This window comes from Clupea harengus, chromosome 5, assembly GCF_900700415.2.
Source record: "Clupea harengus chromosome 5, Ch_v2.0.2, whole genome shotgun sequence".
Classification (NCBI taxonomy): Eukaryota; Metazoa; Chordata; class Actinopteri; order Clupeiformes; family Clupeidae; genus Clupea; species Clupea harengus.
Window position 1 is genome coordinate 4,043,867 of NC_045156.1, and position 23,603 is coordinate 4,067,469.

Genomic DNA, 23,603 nt, shown 5'->3' on the forward strand with positions numbered 1-23,603 from the left:
TCTTTTTGTGTGTGTGTGTGTGTGTGTGTGTCTGTGTGTGTGTCTGTGTGTGCATGCACCTGTGTGTGTGTGTGTCTGTGTGTGAGAATAAAAATAGGAAAATGGCAAAAAATTAAATATGTTTATCTTTGGTCACATTCAGTATATCATTCTTTAGGTTCATTTTTAAAGTTAATAGGAACTGATCATTTTGCATCCTGATGACCTATTCTTATATAGCTGAGAGTGTAAATAGATGACCAGATATGAATACTTAAGCAAAACAAACTCAAGCCACACAGATGTATTTAGAATAACATATCAATATGTGGTATGAGAAAACATTTGCTTCTACTTTTGTGGCAAAATCGTTGGGCTTGTTAGAGATTGAAGTGAACAAAATACAATAATATTTTCCTTTTCATATATAGATATTTATAATAATTTCACTAATTTGTCATTTTATGTGATAATTCTTGTCAGTAGTTCAATTCTTGTCAGTGAGAATGTTCTGTTGGTATAAACAAGACCAGTTGTCCTTATTATGTAAATCGTTTGAGATTATTTCACGCTGTACATAATTAATCCAGGGGTCGTGGGTAGCTTGTCTACAGGCTTTTTCCCACAGAAAACACGACTGTCCCTTCCGACAGATGGCATGAGGACTACCTCCCCTCCCATCCAGTATGGGCAAAACCTTTCATGCTCCAACTGACAGGAGAGAATCATGTGCTGACCATTGTCCCACCATCCCAGCTCTGATTGGTCGTCAGATGCTCTGAGTATCAAGAGGGAGTATAAATAGATCCCTATCAGCCTTCAGAAAATCAAATTCGCTGAAGAGCATCCAACAAGCAGCCACTTCCACCTGCTCAACTGAGACCAAGAATTTAAGAAACATGCCGGAATACACAAACATCCTTCTCCAGGATAGCATCAAGGCCCAGACACCAAGGTGAGATAAGAAAAAAAGAAAAAAAAGATAATTCTTTAATAAACTGAAAATGTTTACTTATAATCTACGTCATGTCTGAGTTGATACAAGTGACTAATCAATATTTCTATTGCCATTTCTGGTTGCAGGTGTAAACTGCAGAGGCTGGAGAGCAAGTGTCTGAGGACTGTGGACAAATTGAAGGCCGCTCTCGAGGAGCATCTGCAGAACGGCGTTCCCACAGCCGAGGTGCTGGAGAAGACCATCTCCCTGCTGACCCTGAAAAAGGCACTGCTTTTCCCCAACGGCTATTCCAGGTGTTCCAGAGACATCCTGCGGCTCTTCCCCTCTCCCGACGACGATGTCACTCCCCTGCTCTGCCAGAACTGACGGTCAAGAGGAGGAGCCTGGAATGCAGGCCAAATTGATACAAAAACATCCTATGGATTTTTCAGACCAGATCAGAGACTTTTTCACTCTGTCGTTGCACTGCTGTGATTTCCAACTGGTGAAACACCCTCACCAGCTGAGAACAGAATGCTGAATAACATGCTGCTTACTTAATTAAGTTATTCAAAGCAAAGTGGCCCTACTATGGTTGCAATGAAATGTGATGTTAGCATTTATTTCTTTGCGGTATTACTGCTATATTCTCTCACAGAGAAAATTATTTTTATGAAGATATCCTTTTTTTTTGTTGAAAAAAACGGCATTCTCTTTAAAAAGCCATGGTGCTATGGTTTTATTATACGCCTTTATGTAAAGGTACTTTTGAATTTGCTTTCATTCAGCTGAGAGATTTAATGTAAATGTTTAATGAAGAAATGTATGTACTGTGAAAAATGATTATCATTAAAACAAATGTTTTATAATTGAACAACTGTCACCACAATATTTTTATTGATGCCTTACCACAGCTTTTCCCAGCACTGAAAGATCTTTGACCTGATAGAAAACAGACTAATGCAATTTTTGGACAGCATGGTTGTCTGGACAGCATGGTTGTCTCAGTAAGGAATATCCTGCCTGTACATTTAATTTGATATGTTGCCCCAAACTGACCTGTAGTCATTGAGGAAATATATCAGTGCATGAATTCCCTGGGAATCAATCCTATCAGTACCTTATGGTGATACTGCTGGTCAACCCCTGGGTGTATGAATTAAGCCAATAATAAAATAGCAGCTTTACTTTTAAAACCCAGTGCATATATATAAATATATATTTATATTTTTAATATTATATGTCAATGGTAATCTGTCTCTTAAGTGTTGTAGCATGTTAGCAGAAGTTAACCATTAAATCTTTCTCATGGTTGGGAACACCCTCTCTTGAGATAAATTAGCATTAAGGAGGCACACTTCTATTGTTCAGTGGAAGCCCCATCAATGGGCAGAGTGTGGGAAAGCTCTGGAGAGGAGAATCCCAGTTCCTGGGTCATTAGCATACACAGCCACAATGCCACAAGTATGGCAGGTTGTAAGTCACACAATTTTGGAAAGTAACATCAATTGTTTGTTTGTTTGCTCTACAAAATCACTTAATGACAAATAACACAACAATGATGAATTTATCAGCATAATGACTGTGTATACAACACCTTTCACTCTCTACATTTACATCACACCATATAGTTCTTACATAAAGCATAACATGAAATAATACTTTGTATTACTATTTCCGGATTTAAATAGGAGAAAAAATAACCGTGCAACACAATTACATCATATATCCCTCTTCCATTCAAAGTAAGCTTGAGCACATTAAGCATATTTATATTCCACTGATAAGAGTTTTGGACCATTTCCATATCATTCTGAATTAATTAATTAATTAACAAACAAAGTTTTTCCTGACATCTATTTAAGCTCATATCAGCAATTAATATGGGTGATCTTCATGCCTGTGGGACATCTGGAGCTGTTCCTTTCATACAGTACAATATCATGTTACGTAATCACGAACATACTGAGAGGAGCGACCGGACAGTGATACTCTCTCCCTCCAGATGGAGGGTGCCGGGAGGTTATGTCCATTAAATAGCACCCAGCCATTAGCTGTCACTAATGGTCCATTCAGTGATCTAGAAAAGCCTTTGTGTACGCTCTGTTCAGCGCTAGTGACCACAGCACGCAAGGCTAAAGGGCTCAGCGTGGGAAACTCTGATGGGAGCTCTGCTCACGGCACCAGTCACACCTGGCCTCCGTAGAGCCCTTGTCTAAGCACACTTGTGACAAGTCTGGACAAGTGTATAGTATTGGGAAAAGTAACAATTAAACACTTTCAAGTATTATCAATGTCAGGGGATTACAGAATTATGAAGATATATATTGTAACAGAATTTTGATTACAAAATTAAAGTTGTTCTAAGGCTACTCGTTATAATTGCAAGGATTCGAGGCCAATGATAAGATTAAGGAGTGGGCACTGTAAATATTGTAGCTATATCACCATGCAACTGCTACAGTATATTACATTAATGTTTTACTATTACGCAAATTCAATCATTTGTTTTCAGTTGTTTTCATAGAAATACATTAAAGGGTAGAATGTACACACAATGTTTGGACTGTGAAACTCTAAAGGCTGTGACATGAGAACACATAAAATCACACGTGTGTACAGTAGTGAGTAACGTGTGCCCTGTCAGCATCATTGACCCCAACATCAGGCAGCAGATTGACTCTCCTCACAGGGTCAGTCCTTTCCCACATCCACACAGTGGGTCTGTGGGTCTCTCTCCATCACCCCCAACCCAGCACCTGTTCCCCTGAGGTTTGACCATTGTCCCCCAGCATGTGGCAGCTCCACACTCCTCATTGTCCTCTGCAGCTCAGCCATTGGCTACTGACTGTGAGAAACTCCAACCAGCCCAAGACCCACACATTCATATGGAGATTTGGGAGTATAAATAGAGGAGATGAAGCCAGTGCTGATCAGATGCACTCTACACAGAGAGAACTACTACAGCTACAGCTATGGCTCCTACAATCACTTCCACAGCAGATTACCCAAAGGAACACATGGGTCTAAACCACAAGGTAAATATTGGAACCAATCTCTTTCAGATTTATTGGTGATTTGCTTAACTACCTACTTTTTGGATATGCAAAGACCAAATGTATTAATTACATCTATGTTCTCTTTACAGCAGAGAAAGCCAGTTGTTGAGAAGATGCGCAGAGATCGCATCAACAACTGCATCGAGGAGCTCAAGGCTCTCCTGGGTCCACAGGTCCTCAACCAACAGCCTGAATCCAAGCTGGAGAAAGCCGACATCCTGGAGATGACTGTTTGCCTCCTGAGACAGAGGCTCCAGCAAAATACATTGTCCTCACCTGATGCTATTAACCAGGAATTCTCCAGGTGTGCCCAAGAGGATGATCACTTCCTGGCAAAAAATCAAGGAACTGTGGTGAATCACCTCCAGACCCTGAAGCCATCCTCTGATGAGGACACAGAAGAGCCAGCCCTGCCTCGGATGAGTGTGTTGGACCAGCACACACTGAGCAAAGAGAAAAGTCCAGCCAAGTGTGCCCCCTGGAGGCCGTGGTAGAATAACATGAAGTAGTTCAAGTTGAACAAAGGTCAAGCCTGCAAATGCAGGTTTCATGTTTTCTTTTCATCAGAAAAGAATGAAAAATGTTTCCAGGAAGAAACACAGGAAGCCATACCAGTGTGAATGTCTTCAGTGAAGACTTTTTAAATGTGACAAACTCCATAGTTTGTGAAACTTTCAAGCAGACATATGGGTGAAATTTTCATAGCTGTATATGAAAAAACTCAAATACTATGTAATTGAAATGTAATGACTCCACTCTGCTTTCTTTTAAGCGAAACTTTGTTTCTTAGGAAATGCCACTGATTTTATGAATGGAATTCCCTCAATGAGGGACATTTTTTTTCTTTATATCTCAACTAGGGGAGAAATATGAAACTTTCTTAAGAGTTAAGAAACCTGAATATATTTTCTTTCTTTCCATTTTGTGCTTTCTATGAAATGTATTTCTTAGGTACTGTAATAACCACAAAGAGCTGTTATATAAAGTTTCTATTGTCTTTTAGAAAGACCTCTTTCACTTGTCTCAGTAGAGACAAACCTATTGAAGTAATTATAGACAGTGTCTTTGTTAGAAGTTGATAGAACATCTTTAGTGATTTCAAATGGCTTAAGTCAGAAAAAAGACAATAAATGAATATCTGCAAATTTCCCTGAGTCTCTCTTTCCACTGTCAATTCCATGATGGATTGTTACATTTCAGTCCTCCAGAAGAGGCCAATATGAAGGGCTCATTGTAAGCTAACAAAAACACAATGATTCGTATTTACAGGTGATTATATACTAATGAAAACATAATTATGAATGCTATATTCCATTTCAGCTAATAGATCCCCCTAAATCCTACACATTGTACTTTTAATTCAATAAATCGGGTCAGAAATTAGAACCGTTTCATTTCCCTGCAAAGGTGTTAGCACCATAGAACTGATGCATAACACATATTAAGCTGTCTGTCTGATTATGGTGCAGTACAAGTGTAAAAACATGTCTTTAAAGGAGCTTAAATACAGTACCAGTCAAAAGTTTGGACACACCTTCTCATTCAATGTTTCTTCTTTATTTGAATTATTTTCTACATGTAGATCAATACTGAAGACATACAAAATATTAAAGAACACATATGGAATTCTGTAGTGAACAAAAAGGAGTTAAACAAACCAGAATATGTTTTATATTTTAGATTCTTCAAAGTAGCCACCTTTTGCTTTGATGACAGCTTTGCACACTCTTGGCATTCTCTCAATCAGATTCATACTATCAGATGGCCTGCTTATCATGTCAATAAAATGAAGAAGCAAAACGAAGAAACCAAACTACTTTAAAAATGTTGTCGTGTTTATTTATATTTTATTTACATTCAAATTCAGATGATTTATTATGATGATTGACCAAAACATCAGAAGGATTATTTCCAACATCCAGTGGTTGGCCTGAAACTGAAAAACATTTCACTGTGCTTAGAGTCAGCTGGGCAGTACGGGGTTAAACACTCTTGACTTATATGAGGGGTAATGAGACACACGTCTATTGTTCCTCCCATTGAAGAGCAGTGAATGGAGAGAGTGTGGGAAAGTGTGGAGGACTCTCTCTCAGACCTCATGTGGGACAATAGACACAGACACATGCCTTAAACAATAATGCTGAAGAGCATTATTGGCTCTCTAATGAGATTGGCTGCTATTTTATAGCTCCCCATAAGAACATCTGAAGTGGATTTTAACTAAATGCAGGGTCATGTCAAGTGATGTCAAATACTTACAATACAAATATGTCCCACAAAGACCTGTTTAAGACATTTCTGAACATAAGTGTGCATGTCTTGATCAGTTCAAAATGAGTCTAACTGGTCTGTTCTCCTGATCAACATTTCATCAGGAGGACACAGTGAAAGCAGCTAATGGACAGACAAATGGGCAGAGTGTGGGAAAGCTCTGGAGAGGAGAATCTTCCTGGGTCATTGTCATCCACAGTCCCACTGGAGATTCCACAGATACACAAGGGAATAGGCACGCGTCTCTTTCATTTACAATAACAAAATTTATATAAAACAACAAAGTGTGTAAAACATACTGAACATACTTCAAATGAATCTGCATGAACAACATTTCCTATCTTCCAATCCTATCCCAACACCCCTATCTTATCAAATTATGTAGGTAATATTTCTAAGTCGCAATATCTCCCTAAAACACAGCCAGTGAGGATCTTTCCCTCCATTTTGTGGTGAAGTCATTCTCTGAAGTTGACTCAAAACAAAGCTGATGGCTGTCACTCCTGACTGTGTAGAGGGCCTTTTGAAGTGCAAAGAGGACTCATTGTGGGGAACTCAAATGAGCTTTCTGCCAGCAACAAGACAGAGGGCACATCTGATATATCTGTAGTCCTTCACTGACAGAGGGAGAAGGAACATTCTGATTCTGATTCTTATTTCTACATAACAAAATGAACAATAACAAAAGGGTCCTACAAATTCACCTATTTTTTTGTTTTTGTTTGCGTCTTGAGACTTGCCACAGATAGAGGGGTTTAGAAAGAAACTTTTCCTTGCATTCTTGGAGAAAATTTGACTGATATACATTTAAATCCAAAGCATGATGTGATCAAAATTAAGACCATACAGTTTGCCTAGTGATGAGTGATAAGAGATTTTTCGTAATAAATCAAGGCCACAGAAATATTTGCAATGATCCAATCTAATGGGCTGCATGATTCCATCATATTTTCCATGAAATACCATAATACCACACTCAGTCTCACACGTGTGTCTAGTAGTGATGAGCTTGTGCCCTGTCAGCATCATTGACCCCAACATCAGGCAGCAGATTGACTCTCCTCACAGGGTCAGTCCTTTCCCACATCCACACAGTGGGTCTGTGGGTCTCTCTCCATCACCCCCAACCCAGCACCTGTTCCCCTGAGGTTTGACCATTGTCCCCCAGCATGTGGCAGCTCCACACTCCTCATTGTCCTCTGCAGCTCAGCCATTGGCTACTGACTGTGAGAAACTCCAACCAGCCCAAGACCCACACATTCATATGGAGATTTGGGAGTATAAATAGAGGAGATGAAGCCAGTCCTGATCAGATTCACTCTACACAGAGATAACTACTACAGCTACAGCTATGGCTCCTACAATCACTTCCACAGCAGATTACTCAAAGGAACACCTGAGTCTGACACACAAGGTGAATATTGCAACCTTACCTGTCTCGAACTTGATGTTAACTTTCTCTGTCAACCTGATATTTCAATAGCTAACGAACAAATATATTAATGATGTCCTTTTCGTCTTTACAGCAGAGAAAGCCAGCTGTCGAGAAGATGCGCAGAGATCGCATCAACAACTGCATCGAGGAGCTCAAGGCTCTCCTGGGTCCACAGCTCCTCAACCAGCAGCCCGAATCCAAGCTGGAGAAAGCCGACATCCTGGAGATGACGGTTTGCCTCCTGAGACGAAAGCTTCAGCAAAGGAGTCTACCCTCCCATGATGCTGTTCACCAGGGATTCACCATGTGTGCCCAGGAGGTTGTTCACTTCCTGTCAAGAAAAGACGTTCAGACACAGTCCCACAGAACAGTGCTGAACCACTTCCAGACCCTGAAGCCCTTATCTGATGAGGACGTGCAAGAGTCAGCCCTCCCTCAGTTGAGTATGTTGGACCAAGACAAAATGAGAAAAGAGAGAAGTCCAGCCAGGAGCGCCCCCTGGAGGCCGTGGTAGAACACTACAGATGCCGATACATACCCAAGAACTTTTGTTCTGATATTGTCAGTGTTCATGCCTGCAAATGCATGTGATTCATTTTCTTTTCATGAGAAAAGAGTATATATGTTTCCAGATGGAAACAGAACAAGCATTCGCAATTTGAATGTTTAAGGGTTTGTTAATGACTAACTCTGAAGTTACAGAAACTTTGAAACTGCCATATTGGCTCTCTTCACATGGTTATACATGGAACAAACTTAGATATTGTCATTACTATATAATGACTCCTTTATGCTTGTTTCTAAAGCTGATCTTTGTTTCCTTTGAAACTCCATTAACGTCATGAAAATGTACATGTCTTCAGTGAAGACTCGGAAACCACAAAAATGGTTTCCAATCTTTGAAGCTATAATAGTGTGATAATGTTCATGGTTTCATATGGGGAAAAAATCCTGACTTGAGTCAGTATTATGCCATTGAGACGTGATGATTTTATTGTGCTTAAATTCTGAGCAAAACTTTGTTTCTTACGAAATGTTTTCAACTTCCTGCTTTGGAAGCAATTTCCCTCTGTGAGGGAAGAGTATTTGACTTTCTAAGTTCTCAACAATGTGAGACATATACAACTTTCTTAACATTTAAGAATAGTTCATGTAATCTCCTTTTTCTTGGAGTGTTCTACTTGTGAAATGTATTCATACATAATGGCCACAGTTGGCTTTGGTGTGAATCTGTCAGTGTCTTTTATAAAGACTTGTGTGAGATTTGCCATGTCCTACTGGACACAAGGCTGTCACTGCCATTACTGTTCTAATTTCTTAGAACACACTTAATAATATCAAATGGCATAACTGTATTTTGCACTGAAAAAAAATGTATCAAATAAAAAAATGACATTTTCTATATATTTTCTGTTGAGTGTCTTATTCCAATTTGTATCTCCAGGTAGGGTGTTTTCTTTCAGTCCCAATACAAGAGTTTTTCTGGATCTTTTTTTTTACCATGACAGCCCATTTTTGCTCTAGGTGGCAGTAGTCCAGATACTACAGTTATCAATATCTACGTAGGCATTTTCTGTAATTAGTCTTTTTTAAATATACTTAAATTATTTAATAGAGAAGTAGATTAAAATGACATAATATGGAAGAGGAACCAGAGGAACATCTGCATTAAATGTAAAACAAACCTGTAATCTTACTTCATAATATTTTGTATCTTCATTCACTCAGTTTTTAGATCAAATATTTGCCTTTAATAATAAATCCCAACTTTAGAAAAGTTTCAACTTAAGAGTTCCAGCTGCCCAGGTGACAGAACTGCTGAAAGAAACACCACTGCAAATATTCATGTTGGAAGTACAGGGGTGAACAATCTTGACTAATGTGAGGGGTAATGAGACACAAGTCTATTGTTCCTCCATTGAAGAGCAGTGAATGGAGAGAGTGTGGGAAAGCGTGGAGGACTCTCTCTCAGACCTCCCCTGGGACAATAGACACAGATCACAGACCTTAACTATTAGGAATAATAAAAAAACACGTTATTGGCTTTCAAATAAGCTTGGTTTATATTTTTTACATCTCTATAAGAATATTTAGATCTTGTTCTTCACTAGCAAACTATAGGGTCAAGCATAACAATGACCTTTAAAATACTCCATGAAGATATTCCACAAGACCTGTTGTAGATACCTCTCAACAGAGGCCTGTTTTTCTTTATCAGTTCAAAGTGTGTCTAGGTGTCTTGATTTTCAAGACTTAAATGTCAGGATTTCGAATGTCTGGAAGTTTGAAGCATGTTAGCCACAGAACATGTTCATCTTGATAAACATTTCACCCTGAGGGTTCAGTGAAATTGCTTCCATACACATCAATTAGCATTAAAGAGGCACACTTCTATAGTTCACAGGGTCTCTATCAATGGGACAGAGTGTGGGAAAGCTCTGGTCATTAGCATCCACAGTCCCACTGGAGATTTTACAAACACACAAGGGAATAGGCATGCGACTCCTTCGTTTCTGTTTAAATTGTGTTTAATATTTTCCTTCAGTTCAGTATCATCTTATCGTATCATAACAGTGCCATTTCTTAGATCTAACTTCTTGGTGTATCACCAAGCCAATAGGGATTTTTCCCTCCAGCTTGTGATGATGTCATTGTCAGTTTACAACACAAAGTTCAACTGATAGCTGTCACTCCTGGTTGTTTGTGTTTAGAGGGCCTTTTGTAGTACATAGAGGACTCAGTGGGGAGAACTCAAATGAGCAACACCACGCAAGATGCATCTGTTACAACATTGGTGATGAGGAGCTTTCACATGAATGGAGGTGTTCAGTGTGGGAAACTAAAATGAGCAAAAAAAACAGCAACATGACAAAAGACACATCTGTTACATCTGGACACCTCCACTGTCACTGTAAGACGGGTCTAGTGAGGACGGTTTTCCCCTTATTAAGCCAAATATAGAGGTGATAGACATTTAAGACCAATGGCTTCCAAAATGTAATATGACCTAAATGAAGATTATAGCACTGAAGAGTGAAGAGATATCCACCCTTCAGTTTGGCTAATGATAAGTTCATGAGTTTTCATTATAAATCAATGGCTCTTAAACTTTGTTATTAATATCAACATTACATTAAAAACAATTTGTGAAATGAAAAAAATTAAATTAAAATGAGATTACATTGATAAGGAATCCTGGTGTGATGCAGGTCAAAGTGATTTAAAGATGCTCACACGTGTGTACAGTAGTGAGTAGCGTGTGCCCTGTCAGCATCATTGATCTCAACATCAGTCAGCAGATTAACTCTCCTCACAGGGTCAGTCCTTTCCCACATCCACACAGTGGGTCTGTGGGTCTCTCTCCATCACCCCCAACCCAGCACCTGTTCCCCTGAGGTTTGACCATTGTCCCCCAGCATGTGGCAGCTCCACACTCCTCATTGTCCTCTGCAGCTCAGCCATTGGCTACTGACTGTGAGAAACTCCAACCAGCCCAAGACCCACACATTCATATGGAGATTTGGGAGTATAAATAGAGGAGATGAAGCCAGTGTTGATCAGATTCACTCTACACAGAGATAACTACTACAGCTACAGCTATGGCTCCTACAATCACTTCCACAGCAGATTACTCAAAGGAACACCTGAGTCTGACACACAAGGTGAATATTGCAACCTTACCTGTCTCGAACTTGATGTTAACTTTCTCTGTCAACCTGATATTTCAATAGCTAACGAACAAATATATTAATTATGTCCTTTTCGTCTTCACAGCAGAGAAAGCCAGCTGTCGAGAAGATGCGCAGAGATCGCATCAACAACTGCATCGAGGAGCTCAAGGCTCTCCTGGGTCCACAGCTCCTCAACCAGCAGCCTGAATCCAAGATGGAGAAAGCCGACATCCTGGAGATGACTGTTTGCCTCCTGAGACGAAAGCTTCAGCCAAAGAGTCTACCCTCCCTTGATGCTGATCACCAGGGATTCTCCATGTGTGCCCGACAGGTTGTTCACTTCCTGTCAAGAAAAGACGTTCAGACACAGTCCCACAGAACAGTGCTGAACCACTTCCAGACCCTGAAGCCATCATCTGATGAGGACGTGCAAGAGTCAGCCCTCCCTCAGCTGAGTATGTTGGACCAAGACAAAATGAGAAAAGAGAGAAGTCCAGCCAGGAGCGCCCCCTGGAGGCCGTGGTAGAACACTACAGATGCCGATACATACCCGAGAACTTTTGTTCTGATATTGTCAGTGTTCATGCCTGCAAATGCATGTGATTCATTTTCTTTTCATGAGAAAAGAGTATATATGCTTCCAGATGGAAACAGAACAAGCATTCGCAATTTGAATGTTTAAGGGTTTGTTAATGACTAACTCTGAAGTTACAGAAACTTTGAAACTGCCATATTGGCTCTCTTCACATGGTTATACATGGAACAAACTTAGATATTGTCATTACTATATAATGACTCCTTTATGCTTGTTTCTAAAGCTGATCTTTGTTTCCTTTGAAACTCCATTAACATCATGAAAATGTACATGTCTTCAGTGAAGACACGGAAACCACAAAAATGGTTTCCAATCTTTGAAGCTATAATAGTGTGATAATGTTCATGGTTTCATATGGAAAAAAATCCTGACTTGTCAGTATTATGTCATTGAGACGTGATGATTTTATTGTGCTTAAATTCTGAGCAAAACTTTGTTTCTTACGAAACGTTTTCAACTTCTTGCTTTGGAATGAATTTCCCTCTGTGAGGGAAGAGTATTTGACTTTCTAAGTTCTCAACAATGTGAGAAATATATAACTTTCTTAACATTTAAGAATAGTTCATGTAATCTCCTTTTTCTTGGAGTGTTCTACTTGTGAAATGTATTCATACATAATGGCCACAGCTGGCTTTGGTGTGAATCTGTCAGTGTCTTTTATAAAGACTTGTGTGAGATTTGCCATGTCCTACTGGACACAAGGCTGTCACTGCCATTACTGTTCTAATTTCTTAGAACACACTTAATAATATCAAATGGCATAACTGTATTTTGCACTAAAAAAAATGTATCAAATAAAAAAATGACATTTTCTATATATTTTCTGTTGAGTGTCTTATTCCAATTTGTATATCCAGGTAGGTTGTTTTCTTTCAGTCCCAATACAAGAGTTTTTCTGGATCTTTTTTTTTTTTTTACCATGACAGCCCATTTTTGCTCTAGGTGGCAGTAGTCCAGATATTACAGTTATCAATATCTACGTAGGCATTTTCTGTAATCAGTCTTTTTTAAATATGCTTAAATTATTTCATTGAGAAGTAGAGTAAAATGACATAATATAGAAGAGGAACCACAGGAACATCTGCATTAAATGTAAAACAAACCTGTAATCTTACTTCATAATATTTTGTATCTTCATTCACTCAGTTTTTAGATCAAATATTTGCCTTTAATAATAAATCCCAACTTTAGAAAAGTTTCAACTTAAGAGTTCCAGCTGCCCAGGTGACAGAACTGCTGAAAGAAACACCACTGCAAATATTCATGTTGGAAGTACAGGGATGAACACTATTGACTAATGTGAGGGGTAATGAGACACAAGTCTATTGTTCCTCCATTGAAGAGCAGTGAATGGAGAGAGTGTGGGAAAGCGTGGAGGACTCTCTCTCAGACCTCCCCTGGGACAATAGACACAGATCACAGACCTTAACTATCAGGAATAAAAAAAAAACACGTTATTGGCTTTCAAATAAGCTTGGTTTATATTTTTTACATCTCTATAAGAATATTTAGATCTTGTTCTTCACTAGCAAACTATAGGGTCAAGCATAAAAATGACCTTTAAAATACTCCATGAAGATATTCCACAAGACCTGTTGTAGATACCTCTCAACAGAGGCCTGCTTTTCTTTATCAGTTCAAAGTGTGTCTAGGTGTCTTGATTTTCAAGACTTAAATGTCAGGATTTCGAATGTCTGGAAGTTTGAAGCATGTTAGCCACAGAACATGTTCATCTTGATAAACATTTCACTCTGAGGGTTCAGTGAAATTGCTTCCATACACATCAATTAGCATTAAAGAGGCACACTTCTATAGTTCACAGGGTCTCTATCAATGGGGCAGAGTGTGGGAAAGCTCTGGTCATTAGCATCCACAGTCCCACTGGAGATTTTACAAACACACAAGGGAATAGGCATGCGTCACCTTCGTTTATGTTTAAATTGTGTTTAATATTTTCCTTCAGTTCAGTATCATCTTATCGTATCATAACAGTGCCATTTCTTAGATCTAACTTCTTGGTGTATCACCAAGCCAATAAGGACTTTTCCCTCCAGCTTGTGATGATATCATTGTCAGTTTACAACACAAAGTTCAACTGATAGCTGTCACTCCTGGTTGTTTGTGTTTAGAGGGCCTTTTGTAGTACATAGAGGACTCAGTGGGGAGAACTCAAATGAGCAACACCACGCAAGATGCATCTGTTACAACATTGGTGATGAGGAGCTTTCACATGAATGGAGGTGTTCAGTGTGGGAAACTAAAATGAGCAAAAAAAAACAGCAACATGACAAAAGACACATCTGTTACATCTGGACACCTCCACTGTCACTGTAAGACGGGTCTAGTGAGGACGGTTTTTCCCTTATTAAGCCAAATATAGAGGTGATAGACATTTAAGACCAATGGCTTCCAAAATGTAATATGACCTAAATGAAGATTATAGCACTGAAGAGTGAAGAGATATCCACCCTTCAGTTTGGCTAATGATAAGTTCATGAGTTTTCATTATAAATCAATGGCTCTTAAACTTTGTTATTAATATCAACATTACATTAAAAACAATTTGTGAAATGAAAAAAATTAAATTAAAATGAGATTACATTGATAAGGAATCCTGGTGTGATGCAGGTCAAAGTGATTTAAAGATGCTCACACGTGTGTCTAGTAGTGAGTAGCGTGTGCCCTGTCAGCATCATTGACCCCAACATCAGGCAGCAGATTAACTCTCCTCACAGGGTCAGTCCTTTCCCACATCCACACAGTGGGTCTGTGGGTCTCTCTCCATCACCCCCAACCCAGCACCTGTTCAATTGAGGTTTGACCATTGTCCCCCAGCATGTGGCAGCTCCACACTCCTCATTGTCCTCTGCAGCTCAGCCATTGGCTACTGACTGTGAGAAACTCCAACCAGCCCAAGACCCACACATTCATATGGAGATTTGGGAGTATAAATAGAGGAGATGAAGCCAGTGCTGATCAGATGCACTCTACACAGAGAGAACTACTACAGCTACAGCAATGGCTCCTACAATCACTTCCACAGCAGATTACTCAAAGGAACACCTGAGTCTGACACACAAGGTGAATATTGCAACCTTACCTGTCTCGAACTTGATGTTAACTTTCTCTGTCAACCTGATATTTCAATAGCTAACGAACAAATATATTAATTATGTCCTTTTCGTCTTTACAGCAGAGAAAGCCAGCTGTCGAGAAGATGCGCAGAGATCGCATCAACAACTGCATCGAGGAGCTCAAGGCTCTCCTGGGTCCACAGCTCCTCAACCAGCAGCCTGAATCCAAGATGGAGAAAGCCGACATCCTGGAGATGACTGTTTGCCTCCTGAGACGAAAGCTTCAGCCAAGGAGTCTACCCTCCCTTGATGCTGATCACCAGGGATTCTCCATGTGTGCCCGACAGGTTGTTCACTTCCTGTCAAGAAAAGACGTTCAGACACAGTCCCACAGAACAGTGCTGAACCACTTCCAGACCCTGAAGCCATCATCTGATGAGGACGTGCAAGAGTCAGCCCTCCCTCAGCTGAGTATGTTGGACCAAGACAAAATGAGAAAAGAGAGAAGTCCAGCCAGGAGCGCTCCCTGGAGGCCGTGGTAGAACACTACAGATGCCGATACATACTTTTGTTCTGATATTGTCAGTGTTCATGCCTGCAAATGCATGTGATTCATTTTCTTTTCATGAGAAAAGAGTATATATGTTTCCAGATGGAAACAGAACAAGCATTCGCAATTTGAATGTTTAAGGGTTTGTTAATGACTAACTCTGAAGTTACAGAAACTTTGAAACTGCCATATTGGCTCTCTTAACATGGTTATACATGGAACAAACTTAGATATTGTCATTACTATATAATGACTCCTTTATGCTTGATTTTAAAGCTGATCTTTGTTTCCTTTGAAACTCCATTAACATCATGAAAATGTACATGTCTTCAGTGAAGACTCGGAAACCACAAAAATGGTTTCCAATCTTTGAAGCTATAATAGTGTGATAATGTTCATGGTTTCATATGGAAAAAAATCCTGACTTGTCAGTATTATGTCATTGAGACGTGATGATTTTATTGTGCTTAAATTCTGAGCAAAACTTTGTTTCTTACGAAACGTTTTCAACTTCTTGCTTTGGAATGAATTTCCCTCTGTGAGGGAAGAGTATTTGACTTTCTAAGTTCTCAACAATGTGAGAAATATATAACTTTCTTAACATTTAAGAATAGTTCATGTAATCTCCTTTTTCTTGGAGTGTTCTACTTGTGAAATGTATTCATACATAATGGCCACAGCTGGCTTTGGTGTGAATCTGTCAGTGTCTTTTATAAAGACTTGTGTGAGTTTTGCCATGTCCCAGTGGAGACAGGGCTGTCACTGCCGTTAATAACAGTGTTACTGTTCTAATTTCTTAGAACACACTTAATAATATCAAATGTCATAACTGTCTTTTGCACTAAAAAAAATTATCAAATAAAAATAATGACATTTTCTATATATTTTCTGTTGAGTGTCTTATTCCAATTTGTATATCCAGGTAGGGTGTTTTCTTTCAGTCCCAATACAAGAGTTGTTCTGGATCTTTTTTACCATGACAGCCAATATTTGCTCTAGGTGGCAGTTGTCCAGATACTACAGTTATCAATATCTATGTAGGCATTTTCTGTAATTAGTCTGTTTTGAAGAGACTTAAATTATGTCATTGAGAAGTAAAGTAAAATTACATAATATGGCTATACGGCCATATATATTTTCTTTCTTTTTTACACATGTAATTGAAATTGACGGATTGACACCCAAGTTAAGAGTTTAAAAGTTTACTTCCACAAGAATTGAACAGTAATCCAAACAGGGTAGTCCAAAAACACAGAATCCAGGTCAAACACAGCAGGGCAGTTACACAAGCAGACTTTGCCAGATAAACACGAATCCAAGATCAAGGTCAGAAACCAGACACAGTCAAACATCATAGAATCCAGCATGGTAACATTCAACAAAGTCTCACTAGAGATCACAGAACAGGAACATGAACAATGCCTCACAATGAGCCAAGAAACACAGAGTCCTTAAAAGCCTACGCTAACTGTTAAACAGTCTGTAGGTGTGGTATTTAGGTGATGCTAGGCAGGGCTGGAGAGGGCGTGGCTGTCGTGACTGAGAGGGCTGGTTACGCTTAGAACACCGATCGGGTGTTACAGACCATAATAGTCAATGTTAGCTCTAGGTGACGGGGGTCCAGATACTACAATCATCAATGTCTCTGTAGGCATTTTCTGCAATTGATCTTTTCTTAAAGAGACTTGGAAATCTTAAATTACTTAATTGAGCAGTGAAGCAATATTACACAATATGGCAAAACGGATGAATAAAACCAGAGGAATATTTGCATTAAATAAAAAACGAATCTCTCCATACTCTTAAGCATCTTTATTCACTCTGTTTTCATATCAAACATTTTCGGTAATAATATATACCACCTTTTTTTTTAAAGTTTCAACTTAAAGAGTTGCAGGAAAGAAAGTCCACTGCAAATAATCATGTGGGCATCACGGGGTTGGACGATCTTGACTAATGTGATGGTTAATGAGACACACTTTTATTGTTCCTCCATTGAAGTGCAGTGAATGGAGAGAGTGTGGGAAAGTGTGGTGGACTCTCTCACAGACCTCCCATGGGACAATAGACACAGCTGCAGACCAAAGACTTCAGGTATAAGAAAAAGAGTCTGGCTGCCAAACAATAACATTTTTCTTCTTTATGCAACAAACTCCCAAAACTCTCTGAACACAAAATTGACAAAAATAAAATGATACAAAACAAATTACTTCCCACTAAATAATTCACCAATGTTTTCAAAAAGAAAAGTCATTCCTAGTTTCATTGTCAGTCATCAACAACTTCAGTGAAGTAATCTGATAGTTATAAAACTATCCTGACAAAATATTCTACTACATAAACCCTCAGTATTAGGGCCCATTGCACACCAGTTTCCTCCAGATGGATCTAAATGAATAGAGCACACTTCTATAGTTCACAGGGGTCTCCATCAATGGGCAGAGTGTGGGAAAGCTCTGGAGAGGAGAGTCACAGTTCCTGGGTCTTTAGCATCCACAGTCCCAACACAGATTCTACAGATACACAAGGGAATAGGCACGCGTCTCTTTATTTTGCATATGAACACCATGGATAGTAACATGTGTGTGTATGTTCTATACACCATGGTAACATATGATAATATTTTAGAAGCAGGCACTGCTCCACATAACATACCTTTATTCTGTTATGCAGATGGTACTCAACTCTACTTGTCAGTGTTGGTACATTTACAAAGTGTTTAAACTTTATAATTTTAAATGTCATCAGTCTAATTCTTTAGTTTGAGGCATACTCTATGAATGCAATCATAATTTTGATATTATGATTTGTTATTATTATTGTTAATCATAGGTTATTTTTAAATTTAAATTTGTATTTTTAATTGATGCTTTTGTTTTGTATTTTTTTTTCATGTTTTTCTTATGTTTTGTAAGTCGCTTTGGACAAAAGTGTCTGCTACATACCTTAATCATAACCATAACCAAATAATCATTATATACCTATGATGTCATTATGTTTTCATGTCATTCCTTGTGGTGTGGATCATGTCAAAATCTTTATCCTCCAGGAAATGAAAGGCATGATAGCCAGTCAAAGTGTAGAAATGTGTTAAAACCTTCAAATGTTTTGACATGCTGATCAAAGATGATTACATGATTTTCTTCATTTTTTTTTTAAATCACAAGGGGACAGCCAATACAATTGTTTCCCTCCAGATGGTTTGTGATGTCATCCTCTGTTTAGGGCACAACACAGAGCTGATAGCCGTCATTCCTCCACATGGCTGATAACAGAAGCTTTAGTGATGAATAGAGGAATGAGTGTGGGAAACTCAAATGAGCGACTCTACCAGCCACATGACAGAGGATGACATCTGTTACATCTGGAGACCTGAGGGGACGGTCTAAAGAGGAGTCTCCCTCCATTTTGATCAAGGGAATTCAGAGAGAACTTCCAAAGTATTTTCTGATTAAAGCTGATGCTAAAGCACTGATGAAATAAGGAGGTTGGGACATTGACTATATTTACAGTTTCAAAACACTTTTTGATGGAGATAATTTGCAAACACTGTTAATTACTTAAGAATATATATATCAAGTGCCTTGTATTAATATATTCCTTATATGAATCATGTGCTTATGAAAGCAGGAACATGGCTTTTCTGTGTTTCTGCGTGTGTGTAACTAAGATTATTAGGTGCCACTTAGTGTGCATATGTACAAGAGCATGTTTAGACCAGAAGTGATAAGAAGCGACGAACTGTGCTTCTTCCGACCTTGCAAAACTTCCATCCTTGCCTCGGACTTCAGAAATCCACCACGTGGTTTTCCCTGCTGAACGCTCAACTTCTGTCTATATAAACCTTGTGCGATGTGTTTATCATTGCTTCACTTTCAGCCTTGTGCTGGGAGTGAGCCCGATTGCAATTGTTGTTTGTCTAATAAATATACTTATATGCAGCTCCGGAGTCCTGAGGTAACTAGGGTGAATTTTCATCTATCACTTTTATTTCAAACATTTTGTTGCATAACAACCAATGTGAAAACACCACACTTAAAGATGCATATATAATATATAATAATATGATAGAAGAGTGAAATTACTTTCATGAGGAATCAATATCTAGTGTATTTGAACATTGATACAAAAAAGAATTCAAAAGTGTGCCCTGGCTTTTGCATTGATCTCAACATCAGGCAGCAGATTGACTCTCCTCACAGGGTCAGTCCTTTCCCACATCCACACAGTGGGTCTGTGGGTCTCTCTCCATCACCCCCAACCCAGCACCTGTTCAACTGAGGTTTGACCATTGTCCCCCAGCATGTGGCAGCTCCACACTCCTCATTGTCCTCTGCAGCTCAGCCATTGGCTACTGACTGTGAGAAACTCCAACCAGCCCAAGACCCACACATTCATATGGAGATTTGGGAGTATAAATAGAGGAGATGAAGCCAGTGCTTATCAGATTCACTCTACACAGAGAGAACTACTACAGCTACAGCTATGGCTCCTACAATCACTTCCACAGCAGATTACCCAAAGGAACACATGTGTCTAAACCACAAGGTAAATATACTAACTTACCTCTTTCAACTTTATATTTTATTTTCTTATTTAACCTGTCTGTTTAATATGCAAAGAATATATATCTAAATGATTTCTTCTTCTTCTTTGTAGCTGAGAAAACCAATTGTGGAAAAGATGCACAGAGACTGTATCAACAACAGCATCAAACAACCGAAGGTCCACATCCACAGCTCCTCAACTTGCAGCCTGACTCCAAGCTGGAGAATGCCGACATCCTGAAGATAATTGTTTGCCTCCTGAGACAGCATCTTCAGACAGAAAGAACTTCACTCTCTTCTGATGCTGGCAGTCAGGGTTTCTCCAAGTGTGCTCAAGAAGTCCTTCATTTCCTGTCCAGGGTCTCAGGGAAAACACAGACCCATGGAAAGTTGCTGACCCAGTTCCAGACCCTGCAACCACCCAGTGATGACTACAGGAGGGAGAATGCCCAGTGCCAGCTGGGCTCTCCTGTCCAGCATGTCCAGAGTAAAGACAAGAGTCCAGCCAGGAGCGCCCCCAGGAGGCCTTGTTAGAACACAACACAGATGAGACTTTCACGTGATCAAATTGGTCAGAGATGAAAACTCAAGGACATTTCAAAGCGTTCAAACCTGCAAATGCAGGGGATTTATCTTCTTTATATCAAAGAATGTATTTAATTTTAAATTGCAATTTTTTGCAAGGTATTTGTCTTCGGTGAAGACGTATACACAATTCTTTATAAATTGTGAATATACTGGTTTAATGGTAAAACCTCTTTAATGGATCTCCGTTATGATATGAGATCAATTCAAATTTGTATTGAAATGTAATGACTTTATGATTCTTTTGAAAGAAATGGAAAGTCTGCAAGTTATAACAACAAAATGTCTTTTGAGAAGACAGTTTAAATATAATGTCAACAATGCTGACATTATTTTCATGGTGAATATGAGTCCAGCCAGGAGCCCCCCATGGAGGTGCTGGTGGAAAACTACTCAGAAGAGACTTTTACAATTACATGACCACATTGGTCAGAGTTGGAAAACTGAGGATATTTCACATTATTCAAGCCTGCGAAAACAGGGGTTGGATCTTCTTTGCATCAAAGAATATACAGACCTCTTTTGGAAGAAAATAAATGTTGCTAACTTTCCAGCATGTCTTCAATGAATGAAAATTGTGAAATGATTTGTTTCAAATTGAAACTCTCCATTTTTGAATAAGATCAGGTCTGCTGAATATGAACTTTTTTTATGTACTAATTTAGTTTTTATGATTCTGTTTCAAGAAAAGAGAAAAACTGCACGCTATTGTGAGCTGGATATCTTCTGGGGAAGACATTATAAAATCATAAACAATGTTTATATTATTGTCATGGTTTTACATGACTATATTTTCTTATGTTAATCTGTTAATATCATTTCCATGATTTTAAATTTTGTGGCTTGTTTCAGAGTTAGTGTCCTCTAAAATGTCCTTCATTGAAAGATTGATGTTTTTACTAAGATCTCATAAAAGTGAGACATGTTTGACGTTCTTAATATTTAAGAAAAGTAAATGTTATACCTTCCATTTGAAGGAGTATAGCTTCACAAGACTTTTTGAAACACATTGACTGTTTCTGAATACTTTTGTATTTGACCTCTTTGTCCCAATGGAGACTGAGCTGTTTTTGACATTGTGATCCTTGTTCAATTGTTTGAACGAACTTTTCCATTATGGCATAAGTTTTTCATGCCGGAAAATAACAATAAAATATGCAATTCAATATGTCAGTTATGTGTGTCATTCTCTAGAATACAGTTCTGAACTGTTCATTTTATTCTTTAGTATATTATTCCATATCAGTCCAGACAAAATGACTATGAGTATGTGCAAAGATCAGTGTTAATGAAGAGGGAAGTTGGTGTTTTATTAATTGATCATCAGCATTATAGCTAAACTAAGTTAAGAACAGTGTCAAATGGCCAGGCCATGCACTGAGGACCCCACAACATGGTTCCTCTAAAATAGGACTCAGAGGAACCCCTCCAGGAACAAGAACACCAGGCAGAGCCAGGAACGCCTGCAGAAGGTGGCAAAGCTGGAGATGAGTCTCACATGAGGCACAGCACAACATGCAGCTAAAGACAGAGATAAAATTTAGCAGCCTGATGTTCCACTGCAGAAAAAGATGAGCGCAAAATCACTGTGAAGATGGCAATGCCTAGGGCAAGTAAGAAATATTAATAGTTATACATATTTTAAGAAGGAACATCAAAATCCTATGTAATAATGACAATTCATTTTCTCCTTGTCCAGTTTTGACTAAAAATGAATGTCATTCAACTATTTATATTATGCTTAACTCACACAGCTTGACCTTTCAAAGTCTTTCAGTTCTTGAGACCAAGATCTCTGAGTTCAATCACGGTCAGCTGGGCAGCAGGGGGATGAAACCCTTTCAGTGATGTTATGTTCAACTAGAAAATGCATTTCCTGAAGGAAATACCAGTGTATGAAATGCAAAAGTTAAGAAAGGAAGAAGAAAAGAAAGAAGATTGAAAGAAGGAAATAAGAAAGGAAAGAAGAGTAAAAGAAGGAAAGAAAAGTGGAAGAAGGAAAGAAGAAAGGAAAGAAGAGTGAAGAAAGGAAAGAAGAGTGGAAGAAGGAAAGAAGAAAAGAAAGAAGTGGAAGAAGGAAAGAAGAAAGGAAAGAAGAGTGAAAGAGGGAAAGAAGAGTGGAAGAAGGAAAGAAAAAAGGAAAGAAGAGTGGAAGAAGGAAAGAAGAGTGGAAGAAGGAAAGAAGAAAGGAAAGAAGAGTAAAATAAGGAAAGAAGAGTGGAAGAAGGAAAGAAGAAAGGAAAGAAGAGTGAAGAAAGGAAAGAAGAGTGGAAGAAGGAAAGAAGAAAAGAAAGAAGAGTGGAAGAAGGAAAAAGAAAGGAAAGAAGAGTGAAAGAAGGAAAAAAGAGTGGAAGAAGGAAAGAAAAAAGGAAAGAAGAGTGGAAGAAGGAAATAAGAAAGGAAAGAAGAGTGGAAGAAGGAAAGAAGAAAGGAACGAAGAGTGAACAAGAGTGGCTCTGGATAAAGAGATAAAGAGAGAGAGCGAGGAGGGAAAATATTGAAAGAAGGAGAGAAAATGGAGTGGAGCAGAGAGATGGAGTGTGAGAGAAAGTAGACTGAGAGAGATAAAGAGAAGGTGTCTCTTAATATTCCCAGTTATACAGTTGAATGGAGAGGGACAGAGAGAAGAGGAGCCTTGGAACCTTGGCGCAGGTGTCAGTGAAGCACAGGTGCAAGCCAGTTTAATGACCCTATTATGATGTCATAATGGCCCAATGTAAGTCAATGGGAAAATTTGTATTAACTCTCTCACTTCGTATGGATAATCGACACACATCACATGCTTCAGAAAATGTGGGCTAGATCTCAAACTATTTAAGCGAATGTTTAATCTACATACCAATAAAGCCTTTCTAAATGTTAGAATTCAACATATAATCTCTTGATGTAATCCTGACAGC

The 23,603-nt window shown here is 38.8% G+C and overlaps 4 protein-coding genes and 1 pseudogene across 4 annotated transcripts; all 5 read left to right on the plus strand.

The window, feature by feature from the left end:
- Positions 1–3,583: 3,583 nt before the first annotated feature.
- Positions 3,584–5,238, plus strand: LOC105912125 (transcription factor HES-5-like). Its single transcript, XM_012841040.3, has 2 exons — positions 3,584–3,954; positions 4,065–5,238. Exons 1-2 carry the CDS (start codon positions 3,892–3,894, stop codon positions 4,467–4,469), a joined length of 468 nt encoding a protein of 155 aa, XP_012696494.1. The 5' UTR covers positions 3,584–3,891; the 3' UTR covers positions 4,470–5,238.
- Positions 5,239–6,864: 1,626 nt separating this feature from the next.
- Positions 6,865–9,310, plus strand: LOC116220428 (transcription factor HES-5-like). Its single transcript, XM_031567077.2, has 2 exons — positions 6,865–7,660; positions 7,773–9,310. Exons 1-2 carry the CDS (start codon positions 7,598–7,600, stop codon positions 8,193–8,195), a joined length of 486 nt encoding a protein of 161 aa, XP_031422937.1. The 5' UTR covers positions 6,865–7,597; the 3' UTR covers positions 8,196–9,310.
- Positions 9,311–11,255: 1,945 nt separating this feature from the next.
- LOC105912126 (transcription factor HES-5-like) lies at positions 11,256–11,994 on the plus strand. Its single transcript, XM_031567078.2, has 2 exons — positions 11,256–11,343; positions 11,456–11,994. Exons 1-2 carry the CDS (start codon positions 11,281–11,283, stop codon positions 11,876–11,878), a joined length of 486 nt encoding a protein of 161 aa, XP_031422938.1. The 5' UTR covers positions 11,256–11,280; the 3' UTR covers positions 11,879–11,994.
- A 2,948-nt stretch (positions 11,995–14,942) lies between these two features.
- Positions 14,943–15,563, plus strand: LOC105912285 (transcription factor HES-5-like). Its single transcript, XM_012841233.2, has 2 exons — positions 14,943–15,028; positions 15,141–15,563. The coding sequence occupies exons 1-2, from the start codon at positions 14,966–14,968 to the stop codon at positions 15,561–15,563; spliced, it is 486 nt and encodes a 161-aa protein (XP_012696687.1). The 5' UTR covers positions 14,943–14,965.
- A 4,171-nt stretch (positions 15,564–19,734) lies between these two features.
- Positions 19,735–20,656, plus strand: LOC116220429 (annotated as a pseudogene).
- The last annotated feature ends 2,947 nt before the right edge of the window (positions 20,657–23,603 follow it).

What these genes read in the sequence shown, in the direction of transcription:
- LOC105912285 (XM_012841233.2), top strand. Translation starts at nt 14,966, where the DNA reads ATGGCTCCTACAATCACTTCCACAGCAGATTACTCAAAGGAACACCTG. An exon ending in ACCTGAGTCTGACACACAAG is followed by an intron (nt 15,029 to 15,140) that starts GTGAATATTGCA and finishes TCGTCTTTACAG; the next exon opens with CAGAGAAAGCCAGCTGTCGA.
- LOC105912125 (XM_012841040.3), top strand. Translation starts at nt 3,892, where the DNA reads ATGGCTCCTACAATCACTTCCACAGCAGATTACCCAAAGGAACACATG. An exon ending in ACATGGGTCTAAACCACAAG is followed by an intron (nt 3,955 to 4,064) that starts GTAAATATTGGA and finishes TTCTCTTTACAG; the next exon opens with CAGAGAAAGCCAGTTGTTGA.
- LOC105912126 (XM_031567078.2), top strand. Translation starts at nt 11,281, where the DNA reads ATGGCTCCTACAATCACTTCCACAGCAGATTACTCAAAGGAACACCTG. An exon ending in ACCTGAGTCTGACACACAAG is followed by an intron (nt 11,344 to 11,455) that starts GTGAATATTGCA and finishes TCGTCTTCACAG; the next exon opens with CAGAGAAAGCCAGCTGTCGA.
- LOC116220428 (XM_031567077.2), top strand. Translation starts at nt 7,598, where the DNA reads ATGGCTCCTACAATCACTTCCACAGCAGATTACTCAAAGGAACACCTG. An exon ending in ACCTGAGTCTGACACACAAG is followed by an intron (nt 7,661 to 7,772) that starts GTGAATATTGCA and finishes TCGTCTTTACAG; the next exon opens with CAGAGAAAGCCAGCTGTCGA.